At 27.7% G+C, this 15,325-nt stretch overlaps 1 protein-coding gene across 1 annotated transcript in view; it reads left to right on the plus strand.

Annotated features, from left to right (window-relative positions):
• The window catches only part of LOC106690721 (sodium/hydrogen exchanger 9B2), a 141,870-nt gene extending 127,306 nt beyond the window's left edge, over positions 1-14,564 (plus strand). Inside the window, exons 3-8 of the mRNA XM_014436247.2 lie at positions 2,665-2,840; positions 4,079-4,185; positions 5,548-5,712; positions 5,938-6,183; positions 9,124-9,313; positions 10,046-14,564. Coding sequence (XP_014291733.1) covers positions 2,665-2,840; positions 4,079-4,185; positions 5,548-5,712; positions 5,938-6,183; positions 9,124-9,313; positions 10,046-10,140 — 979 coding nt within the window. The 3' untranslated portion in view covers positions 10,141-14,564. The remainder of the gene's footprint in view (positions 1-2,664; positions 2,841-4,078; positions 4,186-5,547; positions 5,713-5,937; positions 6,184-9,123; positions 9,314-10,045) is intronic.
• Positions 14,565-15,325: the final 761 nt, after the last annotated feature.

Below are 15,325 nucleotides of genomic sequence, written 5' to 3' on the forward strand. Positions count from 1 at the left end.
TATATATTGATTTAGAAAAAAAATTATGAAAAGGGGATAAAACACAAGATCTAACAATGATAAAATAGTACCTGTTGATACACCTGTAGATGGACGGTCCGAAACGTCGAGGTGATGGGTATATTATTCATTTAAAATTAATAAAACAAATTAAAGGTTTGAAGTATGACTGCTAACTAACACAAAAATAAAAATATCATACAATGTTCTTTGTAATTTTTTTATTAATTTAGTCGTACAATTATATATATGTATGTATACAGAGTTGACCGTAAAAATTTAAATATAAGAAGATTACTTTTTTTTACCGCAACCCTGACCATCTTCTTATATTTAGTCGTACAATTAATTTCATAATATTCTTTTGATACATATTTAGTGATTTATGCACGGATGGTGTAAGGATAAATAAATACTTGGCCTTTTTATTATCATGAGGATAGGAGGAAAAAATAAATCATCTTAGTGTACCCATTGCTAAGTATAAGCAATTAATGTCATTATAGAAGCGTGGTTTGCTGCTCCTGATTTATTATTCAAAGGAAAGTTCGGTGTCATTAATTGTCAATAAGCTCTATAACAATTAAATTTTATTGTTTGGTAAATATCTGATGGAGACCCGTCGAGAGTTGGGTTAGGAGGGTACAATAGAAACGAAATTCGTGCTCATCGATTCATCTCTCTAAAGCCATTCATGCAGGAGCGTACTGATAACCACTACTAGCCAACAGTTGAGGAGCTTCCCTTCAAGAATCAGTGTACCCACTTTCTAAATTGTTTTTTTTTTTAGTCAAATTAAAATTCTATATATCTAAAAATTATTCAGTTTATTTTAAAATTTTAATTTTCTCCTACTAGATGTGTTACTGATCAACTCATCAACACGAGATGGTCCCATAATAATTTTTCAAAAGTGGTTATTAACAGGATAGTCCTTAGTTATTCTGTTAATGAGTCAATTCAAGGAGTTAATCGATTCAGGTTTCGTACAAAATAGGTCTTGCATAAAATCACTTTTGCTGTTTTTATTTTTTCAAATATTTAGAAGTAATATTATAAATTTGTCAATACAATATAAAAATATTGCTGATTTTTTGTCACGATCTTGTGACTGAAGCGCACAAAGATTTGTAATTTTCATTCTCTGACCTCTTTTGAATGTTTTAGGTAATATTTTTCGGGTGTTAAATTAAATTTTAAAAAACCTACTAATTAGGATACTGTAAAAACAAACTGTTTTTCTGAGGCTTCAAATTCAAAATTTCACGTTTTACTCTTTAGGGTAGACATAATAACGCAGATCTTGTACTTATGTTTTAACAGCAAAAATGGAAATTTTACAGGTAAAGTAAAAGAAGAAAAATTCCAATTTTTTCAATAGAATGACCCATAAATTCTTTGATTGTAGTTTATAGATATTGTAGTTTACTATTACATCTCATCTGGAAGAAAGAAAAAATCCCAGCTGACTGGGGAGAGGCTGTTGTGGTCCCTGTACATAAGAAAGGTAATAAACTAAAATGTGAAAATTACAGAGGTATAGCGCTCCTGCCAACAGTTTACAAGATCTTGTCGGTAGCAATTTGTAGGAGGATAATGGAAAGGAACAAACAACTGCTGGGCGAGTACTGAGCTCTTTCCATCCAGGAGAGTCAACAACAGACCATTAATTATTATTATTAAAGGCATTGCAGTCACTGGGAATACCTAGCAAGTTAATAAGATTAAAAAAGATGACCTTAGAAAAAACTAGTAGCAAGGTGAAAACTTCGGTGGTATGTCCAGATAGGCCTTATAATAGTCATGTAGATCAGCCTTTTATAATGGATTGGAAGTTTAGACCATTTGTCTAGTAAATATTGTAATAGTGGGAATCGATGAGCAGTTTCCTGTCTTTTCAGTCTTGTAAGAGGATTCCATATCAGTCGTTTGTCCAGATTTAGTCCTAAGTAACGGATCTGCTCAACAGGAATAAGTGGGGTATTATGAAAAGATACTGTGGGGCAAGACGAAGGTTTACGACAAAGGGTAAATATGATTTGGTGGGATTTATTGAAATTTATTTTAATCCTCCAGTTTTGGCACCATTCTTCAAGGGTGGTGATGTGGGATTGGAGGGATTGGGATACAATAAAAAAAAAAACTTAGAGATCATTTGTATAAAGATTAATAACTCCAGTGACAAATCAATGGACAGAGGATCCAATAGTACAAGAATGAAAGAACCAGAAACTACAACCATAGGCTTCACAATTGCAGAAGATTGGAAGCCTCTTTACATAAAAAAGTGTGTATAAATGCCAGATGGTATGATACCAATCTTAGTTCCAGTTACTTATTGCAGCTTTTGGTATTCTTCTTTTATAATGCAATATATACTGTTTTATTAATATATTGTAAATCCTAATGTTAATTAATGTGTTAATTTGTACAATAACACGCCAAAATGGCCTTAAATCCATACTGATTATGAAACGAATAATTCAATGTTTTGTCATCAGACATCGAAAATGTTTTTGTTTTTTTTCTTCCATGCTTAAGATATAATATGAATGCTCTGTTATTTCAACTATAGCTTGTCTTTTATAATTATTTAGTATTTTAAATATTTATTTTATTTAGTTATTTATATATTAAAAATTAAATATATTATTTTGTTGCCAGGTTTATGTTGAGCGCAGTATCACCTGCTGTTGTAGTGCCTGTCCTCCTCTCCTTGCAAGAAAGGGGTTACGGTGAGTCAAAAGGCATATCAACCCTCGTCATAGCTGCCTCCAGTCTGGATGACATTGTGGCTATCTCTGTGTTTGGTGTATTCATGGGGATGATATTTTCTAAAGGTGAGTGTATTTAAAATATCGAGAACGAAAATAAAGTTTCCATATTTTTATTATTTTATAAATTATTTCCATTGAAAAAAATAATCGGTAATCTAAGAATTTTAATTTATATTTTTTTTAGGATATATTTGTTTTGTTGATCATTGCAATAAAAAATTATAATATTTTGTTAATGATTCAGTAATCACACCTCCTTAAGCTGCATAAGTAGTCTAATATCATTTGTATGATACCTCTTCTTATATTTTTTGTTAAAAATTGGATGAAAAATTAAAATAATGTGCAAATATTTTGAAAGTAAAAATATGCTATATTTAGATTAAAATATAAATTATCATAATATTTCATGGAATAAAGGTTAGAATAATAATTCAATTAAAAATTATACATGTCTGAACAATAGAAATTAACTTTACATTCTTTTGATTCCCATTGTACACATAAGCAACCAATTTTGCCCCAAGCATAAATCTTTATCACAATTTAGATATCTGTTCCCTATGTTCCTTTTAATAATTTAATTTTGACAGTGGTATTGCATACGCAGCCCTGATCATGTAAATCATAAAAAAGGGAAATTTTCATTATTATATTATTAATTAATAAATAAATAATGACTCAATCATTGTAATACAGCCCTAGGAGATAAGTGGCTGATTCTCAACCTATATTTAAGACAGTCTGGTCATCATAGTACTCCAACTACCTTTTTTACTCATCTCCTAAATGATATAAGATATTCATAACAGTCAAAACAGGCCTGTACATTAAATTACAATCTGTTTTTGGGTGAAAGATGAATAATCAACCAGTTTTATATAAATTGAATATTTAGGCACTACGATTTCTCAGGCTCCTCTTTGGTAAGGAAAGGTAATGCTGGATGGTTTGGGAGGTGTGGAATACCACTAAAGAAGAAGTGAGGTCTAGAGGCCCCCTAAAACTGTAAATTTGGCTGTAATACGTTAATTTATTTTTTATAGATCATGGGGTTGCTCAAGGCACAGAGTCCTGGGTGCCCCCCCTCTCCACCCCTTGGATCCACCTCTGTAATTACTGGCTCTAGTAGAGTAACAAAAGTATTTGACTATCTTCCTCACCAAAAAAAGTTAAAAAAAATTAATCAACCTATTTTTACTTAGCAAATCAAAAGTAAACTTTTTATTTTCAATATATATTTTTTATCCCATATTTTCCCTTTTTAAATATACTATGATGGTAACAATGTTTTATTTCAGGTGACTTAACACAGCAGATACTACAAGGACCTATAGAGATGCTCATTGGTCTTGCCTTTGGTGTATTTTGGGGAATCGTAGCTTCTTTTATTCCACACAGAAGTGATGTATGTATTTATTTTATAGCAAAAATTAATTATATCAATTTTAAGAACTTACAAAAAAATTCATTTTTTGCATCACACCAAAATATGATTTTATAACATTAGTTAGAATGACTGCTTCAATTATAATAAATTGTCAAAACAAATTAACAAACACAGATTTCATTCATTATGAATGTAATTAATAATGCAAAGAAAAAAAATTTGTTGTCGTTTTTTATGCTTGCGCGTGAATTTATAAATAAATTTTTTTTTTTTGGTTTTCCATTAAAATGAAATTCATCATGAGCTACCTGGATGTTAACAAAGTGTGTATGTGTATTTTTTATTTTGGATTTTTAACTTATTATAATTGAGGCAGTTCTAACTGCAACCTTTAAAAATCCTCTTGTGAACATTCCCTGATAGGTATGAAAATTAATGCAGAGGAGACTCAATTCAAGAGGATAGGGATTATCCCTATAAAACCTTTGAGAACTATAAGAATATTGAGAGTGAGTGATGAGACATTAAAGCAGGTGCAAGTTCTGAATACTTATCTGCTCAGCTCTATGAAAGCAGTTATATTGATGAGGATTCAGAGAATTAGTGCAAGACCAAATGTGATAGAATAACACAAACTAAACAAGGAATACAATCTTAGGTAGTATGAATAACCCCTTAGGATGGATCATGAGAGAACCAACAGAAAGACTACCAAAACCATGGGTGGAAGAAAAGTGAGCAACAGGAAGACCCTGAAACTTCTGAAAGGACAACTGTGGATACTTCCACTTGGAGACTTAGTGAGAAGGATGAAAAGAGAGTTGGCACAGGATTGGCAAGGAGAGAGACCCAGTTAAGACTTGAGAGTATTTTCACACTGCACAGTTGTAGAAGAGAAAATACTAGACCATCATTTTCAATCACTTGAATATATTTCTGAGTCTATAATTAGATGAACCTCCCAAAATCTACCAAGAGCTCCCTAAACAGGACAATTCCAAGGCCCACCTATCCTCTCTATTTTTTTTTTTTTTTTGTTACCAAACCTGTTCAACTTTCATGTAAACTTATAATTTCCCTCCTACTTCATTAAGTTCTGAAATCGTATTTGTGGTGTATGTTTGTTTTTTAAATACAAAGTTAAAAAAAAAAATAACTACACAAATTATGAGATTTAACTTTTCATAAGTTTTACAAAAATTTCTTTATCCATTTGTTAAACTGATATATGTATGAAATGGATCTAAAGTAAACTCATGAAATGAGAAAGTTTTTATAAACACAGTATTTTTCCTTGAAAAAGTACGTAAAGGAATTAGACTTTGATACACCTTGATAATGAAAATATTACTACTAATAATCAGTAATTATTTCTTTTAGAATTATGTGACAGCGAAAAGATCAGTTATGATTGGTGCTGGAGGTTTGTGTGCTGTTCTTGGTTCAGAACTTATACACTATAGTGGTGCAGGGCCACTTGCTTGCATAGTTGCATCTTTCATTGCCTGTCTGTCATGGAAACTACAAGGATGGTCTTCTGCTCATGTAAGTCATGGATTTTTCAGCTACATCTATGCGAAAATTATTTTATTTAAGTTTTACTTTATTTATTCTCATACATTTTTCTGTTCTATAATTTAAACTATTAGGATTAGTTTTACTTCAATGTTGTTCTATATCATTTTTTCCTACCCATGATGCTATTCAAATTGGGTCAATTTCATTAAACAAGTCAAATTTTGTACATTTAATTTAAGAAAACTCTTTCAGAACCCAGTGGCAGATGTTTTCTCAGTCGTCTGGCAAATTCTCCAACCAATGCTGTTTGGTTTGATTGGTGCAGAAATAGATTTAACAATACTTGAATTACACACTGTGGCTCTAGGACTGCTTGTTATCTTCGGTGCTTTGGTATTTAGAATCATCGTTTGCTGCACAGTTCTACTTGGGAGTAAACTAAATTGGAAAGAAATTCTATTTGTCAATTTAGCATGGCTACCAAAAGCTACTGTTCAGGTAATCATTATAAAATTAAATATGCATATTATTTTAAAATAAATAATGATATAATAAAACATCAATATGAATATTAAAGTATAGAGATGTTGAGAAATCAATCAGTTATTCAGTTTTTTGTAATAAGTTTCATTTTAATAGTTTCACTAACACTTTTGTTTTTTAATTTGTAAAATAATTATTTTTTAAAACTTTTACTTAAAGTTTCAGCTGGAATTTTATTCTATTGGAATTTCTTAAAATTATTGCAGGAAAAAAATTTAATATAATTTCCAATATTCAACTAAAATGTAAATGCACCAGAGCGTCAATTATTTAAAGGTTTAATTATCCAAACAGGCAGAAAAAGTATTATTTTTTTTTGTATTTATCTCGCAATTGTTTATCCAAAAGGTTTTTTTTTTTTTTTTTTCTAATTGATTATCATCCAAGGCTGACTGGATAGTCAGGTAAATATTGAAAAAGCAATGTTAGCTCCATATTATGTTTTGAGTAATTATAGGTAAAATTTGGGAAGGTAGGACATTTTTTAAGTATTATTGATAGAATTAAACTATAATGTTAAATAAAATACACTAATTGGTATATTTGCGGGAGTGAGGCAGCCCAGTGAGTAAGATGCTTCTTAAAAACCATGAATGTATGAAACCCACCAATACTGCCCTCCATGGTAGCCCTACTTATCTGACTTTTCAAACAAAAAATTATAGCGAATAGGATGGTCAATGTATGGGATGTAACAATCTCACAACAGGAGATCATAACATGATAAAAAGGCCACCCACCCCACTAAGACCCCCAGAGAGCGACAGTCCTATATCACAAATGAAACAGGATGAGAAAAACGTGAAACCCACCACTCCTTTTCAATTTCAAGAGCTTTTTAAATATTGCTTGATTAAACTGTCTCCTCTTCCCATTTAAAGCAAATATTTAAAAAGTGATATATGACTGCCACTCCCTTGATGCCTATGATATCGGAACGGCCCCTCCCCGTTCCAATAATCCACTAGCGTCAGACAACCAAGTAACAACCTTCAATGGACCCCTCACCTAACCTTATAATGCCAAACGGCAATCCAAGGTATCATTAACACCCAGATATACATATAGCATTCCTCCTATATGTATGTACCAGATATTCAATAACATCATTGTAGGAGGGTATGAAAAAAAAAAAAAAAAAAAAAAAAAAGATGCCTATGATATGATGTGTTAATCCAAGGTATCATTAACACCCAGATATACATATAGCATACCTCCTATATGTATGTACCAAATATTCACTAACATCATTACAGGAGGGTATAAAAAAAAAATAAATAAAAATAAAAAAAAAGATGTCTTACTGTTTACATAAGCGTTAAAAGCCAGAGATTCATGTGTTAGAGCACTCTGCTATTGTGGGAGAGGTATCCTTAACACCCAGCTATACATATAGCATACCTCCTATATGTACGTACAAATACCCACTAACATCATTACAGGAGGGTATGAAAAAAAAAAAAATGTCTTACTGGGACGGGTCGGCCAGGAAGGATGGCCTATTTTTTTTTGTGTTATAATCTTCTCTTGTGTGACTGTGACAAGTACATTGACCAATCACGCTATGATTGTCTGTTGGAAAAGTATAAGTAGAATAAAAAAAAATAGGATTTACTATGTTTATTTTAAAGTTTAAAAAATTTATTTTAAACTTTAATTTTTCAGTGAAACTTTTACTTTAAAATAAAAATAAAAGTTATACATGTTTTATAATACAAAAGAGAACTGTTTTTTGTATATGTATATTATATATGCTATATGTATCTGTTCTCTAAAAATATGTATTTTTTGTGTTCTTAACGATACAATGATGATAAAAATTGCCTCTGAGCTCAAATAGGTTAAGTTTTGTTCTTTCTATTTTTTATCATGCCACAATCTTCTTTTTCTTATTAATCTCGGTTTTCTCAGGGTGACTAATGTGACTTTGAGCTTGAATAGTCAATAGTATAATCACTTTTAACGGATTGATTGATAGCTCACTGTTCAAATATCTTTTAAAAACAAATATCAGTAATTATTAACTAGCTGAAAAAGAAGTATAGTTCCAAAGAAGTAAAAATAAGTGTGTCCCCAAGTGGTTACCTCATAAATGTGGAGTTGTCTGTTCACATTCCGTGTGCGAATGGGACAGATATATCAAGAAGAAAATTATCTAATTGTTGGCTCTCGTTATCTCTCTTTTTATTTTACCAAATTTTACTATCCAGTTTCCTTTGATATTGTTGTAAATTTTGAATAATGTGATAAAATTTTGTCCGTGACTTTATTGTTCTTCATAATCTGGCTCTCCTCAATTCAACAAAGATAAATATTTTACTTAATTTTTTTGTTCGTTATTAACATATTTGAATATTAAACTAACTTAAAAAATCTTAACCTACTTTCATGTCATACAACATGCCAGATGTTATTCTTGGAATTTATCATCCATCTACTTCTTATTAATCTTGCTTCCTATCCTTATATAAATATTTTCATATAAACATTCATATTTGTATCTTTTTTTGATATATTCTTTATCTTGAATGAAATAACTTTGCTCCTTTGAAAATGTTTCATATTTATATCCTTTCCTACATAAAGTTATTACTCTTTAATTATGTTTATTTATATTCTAATTCGTAAACATATATTTTTTCAACATATTTCTTTTCATCTAATCTTTGATTATTAACATTTTTCACTTTTGATATTAACATTATGGAGGGAAATTTCAATAAAATATATCATTAATCTGAATGAGTTCTCATTCCTTAGTGCTGCATTCAAATTTCATAACCTTATTTTGAAATGTCATTTTTAGAGAATGATATGTATAAAGACACACATATATATAAACAAAACTTAATAAAACCTACAAGGATTTTAAGACATTTTTATTTCTGAATCTAGGCTGCCCTTGGTCCAGAAGCACTGGATCAGGTAAGAATTCAAGACGAACCAAACCCATTAGATATGAAAAGAGGAGCACAGATACTTACGATTGCAGTTTTATCAATTTTACTGACTGCTCCAATAGGATCCATAGGGATATCAGTAACTGGGCCTCTACTTTTATCTAATGAACCTTCAAAAGAAAAAGGTATGATTGATTCTGTTGTATTGTTGTAGCTAGAAAATATATGCTTCATAACCAAAAACATAAAATTTAAAAAAAAAGTGCAAAAATATAAATAAAATTATTGTATGCTTGTAAAAGCTTTCTGATTTCTCCAGAAGTGTAGTCAGCAAACTATATTTTTTATAGCAAACTATAGTACTAGCTGACCTTGCAATGCTATTGCTACTGCTAGATTTGAGTAAGTGCTAAATATACTCAAGTATAGCTTGAATGAACACATTTGAAAGTTTGATATCAGTTTAGTTAAAATAAAACATTTACATACATATAATTTTGATGTCAGGGCTTTGTAAATCAATATTTTATTTTTTTAAATACAAGAAAAACATTCAGAATATCATATCTTTGTTAATAATTTATAACGCTCATTTAATGTCATAACTCAAAAATTAAGATTTTTTATTTAATACCCTAGGGATAATTACAATAATGTAAAATTTTAACCAGAAGAGTATCATTTCTAATCTTTCTAGGTCAATCTTCCATTTTAAATTGTATTTTCACAGAAATTAATACAGTATCTTGCAGTCTGTCAAATCTTGTAGAATTTAATATAGAATTTTAAAAAATATATATATTTTTCCATCTTTGAATTCTTAAAATTTCTATTAACTTTATTGGTTTCTGATTCCTTTATATATAAATGTATATTATAAACATATACATTAATATTTTTAATTGTTTCTCCTTCAGAAAAGACTGTTGCTGTAAATGAAACCTCTATGCACATGAGCGAAGGAACCGAGCACTCAAATGCAAAGGAATCTGGAGTTGGCACCAGTGTTTAATAATGATGATAATTAATAAAGTACTTATAATTACTTAACCTTGTCAAAGGAATTCCAATACTATGATCTCTTCAAACGAAAACTTAATAGTGAATGAAAATAGACTCGGAACACTTAGTTTGGGGATCATTCTTAAATTTATGTAAAACAAATGTTTTTAAATGTAAATATTTAAAAACTAATTTAATCAAAGTGTGTATTTCAAATGCAGTACCTCAAAATATTGTAATAAAGCCTATGTTTATATAAATTTAAATTTTCACTCGTTAGGTTGTTGTATAGGATTTTTTATGCCCATTGTATCAGATATTTTATTATATTTCATTCATATTATATTATTCTTAGTTTATATTTGTTAAATATTGAAACAACACTTTTATAATGTTATTTTCAACATTGAAAAAATGTATTGTTATTAATAATATTATAAAATCTATATTATTAATAATAAAACTGATGTTTATTACAGTTATTAATTGAGTCACATTCCTTTTAGGTGCTCAAATTATTGTTATTTATTTAACGTGTATCGTATATATTTTTCTATACTTTGTCATTCTTCAGATTTTATTTTATTGTAAATTGTTGTGTATCGATTTCCAATTTTTTAGCATTGTTATAAGTTCTTATGTAAATAGTTTAACTGAAACTGTTTTATTTTTTTTTTTTTTAAATAGAATAAATCATATAACTTATATTACACAAGTTGTTATAAGTTGAGATTCATGAAACAATAAATTGAAAATATTTAATCAATGGACTAAAGCAAACAGTGATTTTAGTTTGTATTCATTTAGTTTAATGAACTATAATTAATTTTTATGAACAATGATAAATAGGGAAATATGTTAGTTAAACATTAAAATTGAAAATCTTCTGAAGAAAGAGTTTCATGGAAACATTTCCTTTAATTGTAACAAATGTAACACTATGAAAATAAAATTTTAAAATATTAAATGGTAACAACCAGAATGTCATTTATGCTTTGATATTTATGAATAATAGTGGTGATTGATATTTTTATATTTTTTTTTATCTGTTAGATTAATTTATAGTTATTTTGTGCTCAAAATGAATATAACAGTTTAAAACAATTATGGATCTATTTTTCAGTATAGTATTTTATAATTTATTGATATTAAATGGAACAGGAGAATTAAGATTAGAAATAATTATCCAATTGAGAATTTTTTTTATTTTATTACAGGTAAATTTCATAAATATTCTTTTGTAATGGCTTTTTAAGTAATTACAAATTTATAAAATTATTATATATTTTTCCCAAAACACATCAATGAAGTCTGGTTACTATTGTGATTTTATAAACAATAGACTGGTTAAATATTAATATTGAAATTAAAATGATGTGTGTGGTCAAAAACTGATTAAATAAGAAAACATTTATCAATTACTTAAGATGTATCTGCTGTTCTTCTCCACTGATTTATTGTTTATAAATATTTATCCAAATATTAAAATTAGTGATAATAAAACTTCAAATAATGCAAGGTTGATTTCAAAGAAAAGTTGGCATTTACTGTAGCAATTTATCTTATATCTATTTTTAAGAAATATTTTTTAAAAAATGACCACAAATGATGAAAGTGTTCCATTGCATTTCCAAAAATTATGCTATATTCTACTAAACAAAATATATTTTTTTGATGTAAGTTAGGTTACAGTAGATTTTCATAATTTCAGTATTACTTTAGTAATTCATTTAGGAAGATAGTTTAAATCAGTTATGGTTTAGAAAAAAATGTTAGATATTGTGTTATTGTAATAACTTAAATAGTATCTGTAATTATACAATATGTAATTTTTATAATTCTGATATCAAAAAATTGTTTCGTAATTTGTATTATACAAATTAAATATAAGATTAGTTGAAACAAAAGATACTATTTCCTTTCGATTAGCTTCAGTTATGTACTGTTAGTTTAGCTTTCATAATTAGTATTATTTGTGTTACTATTCAGAAACTTTCATTCAGAATTTCTTAAGTAAAAATTCTAATTTCTGATAGATAGAAATGATCTGTTTAGATTCTATTACCATAAAGATTATTTTATTATCATATTGATAACTCTAATCAGAGGAAAAAACATATATATTCTATTGGTTATTTTAACGTACTGAGAGATTTTAAAATTTGAATTTATAACAATTTATTATTTATAGTTGTTGCACATACATTTTATATTCTCTTGAAACTGAAATTTGAATAGGTTATCTGTGGTTATTAGCAGCAATGCTTTATAATTACTGAAATATATCAAGGTTTAGTTGATTTTCCGCTCCTTTTTCTGTTTTGATTTGTACTATTAATGCTTTTTTAAATTTCTTTTTGGTTAGATTGTTGAATTCAGCCATGAGAATGATTATTAGAGAATATACTTAAAAAGTAAGAGTAAAAATTAGTAAATTAAATATGTTTTATGAATTTTACTGATGACATTAACTTATACTGTAAGTCTTATGGCTTCATAATTAGTGGAAGTACTGTAGAAATATATAAACCAACAAATGACGAATACTTCACCAGTATATCATCAGATATTTTACTATTCGTCAACCATCATTTTCAAATAGAGAATAAACATTATAATTTATAGAGTTCGAATGTTTTTTATGACATAAATTATCTCTTCGATGAATACACAAGCCTTCTTTAATGAGCTTCTCATTCAAACTAGTAGTTGTATAACAAAATTTTAATTACATCTTATCATTGCTACATCTGTCATGATTCCTTTCTGTTTTACATTGCAATTATTATTTACAGCACGATTAATAATAGTTATACTTAGATTTTCAATTTTTACTGCTGATGCAATAAATTCTTAGAGAATAAGTGTGGTTTTTTGAGTGGGTGTAGAGTGATTTAGATCTAATTGTGATTTTCATTTCCAATACATTGTGCCAAAACAAACAGCAATAAATTATATGCACAAGGATTTGTGATTAGTCACTATCTGTACATAATCCAAGCTGTATATTTCAATATAAAATGTTTTCATTTTTAAAATATTCAATAATGCAATACTACAGAAGTTGTATGTAGCATTACATTTATTGAAACTTAAATTTATAAATATGTAAGATAGTTTTCCAGTTTATAGTTAATACATGAATTGTTAATTCAAGCTTAAGTTAAAATGAAAACGCATCTTTTGCCGTTTTTGTAAATAATAAATAAAGATTTTTTTTTTACTTTATTTAAACTATATATGAATGTTAGAATATTAGATTAGAAGATAGAACTGATGTCAGTCATTTTCTGTGATGCATTATTCACCTGATATTTGATATAAACTGATATTTATTTTCAAAATAATTAATATTTAAAATGTTCACTACTACTAGCTAAATATTTTATATTATGCTATAAAAGGTAAAATTATATAAAACTACATATGGAAAGATTTGACTTATAATTGCTGAAAAGAAAAAATGCTGAGGGGAATCCCTTATCTAAAATGTTTCCATGACAGGTATGATGTCTAATAATATAAATCTTTAATTGATCAGAAGATACATGATTGAAAACAAAAATTGATTAATTTTAAAAGTAAGTTAAAATTTTATTCTGTATTTATATTAATATTATAAAACTAATTTCAAAATTAAATCTAAAACAAAAATATAGAACATTGTTATTTGTTGTAAAAACACTTTCAGTTACTTCACAACAATATTTATTTACCTTAATTAACATAAAAATATGATTTATAATTTCTTCCCATACTATACCAAATTTAGGAATTATCTTGTTAAATGAATGACAGATAAAAGAGTTTTCTGTGATTATAAAATGGCTTAAAAGCAAAATCATTTCATTCTCAAAAATGACAACAGTAAGTAGCTTTAAGATAATTTAGCTCATTTAATAGTTCTTAGAGGAAATTTAATTAAAATTTTTTGCTGAGAAGACTATATTGATCTGTTTAAAAACAAATTAACAGTGTGTAAGCTAAATAAATAATATTTGATGTATAACTGTAATGGTTACCTTAATAAGAAATATATTGTAGACAAGGGTATGTAGTTACTGAACTTTAAATATCGAAATGTTTTGTCAATTAGAGTTTTAAATGTTCAAATTTGGTACAAGGCATTCTAAGTATTGTATTTAATTGAATAACAAAATATGTTTACTGTGATCTGAAAATCCTTAATGGTCCATAAATCTTTAATGATTAGCAAATCTGATTCAAAATTAGAAATTTCTAACTGGTCTTGAAAGTTAGCCATTTGTATACTCTAGTTGATAAGTAGCAAATATATTACATCCAATATCCTCTTGAAGGACCAAACAAAAAAAAACTTTCTCTTAGTGGTTAAATTATTAAGATGTTTATAATATTCAAATAAAAATAATTGTTTAAGGATTTCTCAATATATCAAATCCATTTGTAGTTGTTGAAAATAAATATTGTCTTCATCATAAATTAATAAATCCCTTACTCCCTAAAATTAATCTGTATATATATCTTTTGGGGGAAATTAAATTGCAGATAAAATGTTAAGACAAATTCAAATTAAGCTTTTTTTTTTTTATTTGGCACCTCTTGAGGGTGTAAGTGCCAATAATCAAACATTTTTTTACAGTTGTTTATAATTTATGTATGAACCGTATTAAAAAAAAAAAAAAGCAAAGCTAAACAGCAAAATTGTTTTAGAATTCATTTTCCCGTAAGAAGTCTTCATCACGATTTGTATTAACTGTTCATGAAATGGCTGATGAAACCTCGTTCAAGAAATACCACAGTCATGATAATGGATTATTACAGGAATATGAATTTTAAAATAATTTTTTTTTCTTTTGTTTTTAGGATTGTTAAATTTTCCTCAGTTTTCAAGCTGATTTTGAAAAGTCTTAAAAAGTTATTAGTGATTTTTGGAGATTTATAACTTATGGGCATGTTGGTTCAAAAAAGTGTCCTATATGAATTAGCCTTAAAATCTGATTTTTTACTTTAAGAATCCATAATAAAGGTTTCCATATTTCATTAGAAATGACAATTTAAAAATCTTTATTAAATACTTAGAGACATTTCTTGTAATATCCATATATAAAAAAGGAATGATTTTCATTAATTTAGTTTAGGTCAATCAATTACATTTCATTTAGAGTTTAGAAGTTTTATGTAAAATAACACAAGCGAGTAAACCAAGTTTGTGC

The sequence above is a fragment of the Halyomorpha halys genome, unplaced genomic scaffold (genome assembly GCF_000696795.3).
Source record: "Halyomorpha halys isolate HHAL.00 unplaced genomic scaffold, Hhal_1.1 Scaffold1841.1, whole genome shotgun sequence".
NCBI classification, from domain to species: domain Eukaryota; kingdom Metazoa; phylum Arthropoda; class Insecta; order Hemiptera; family Pentatomidae; genus Halyomorpha; species Halyomorpha halys.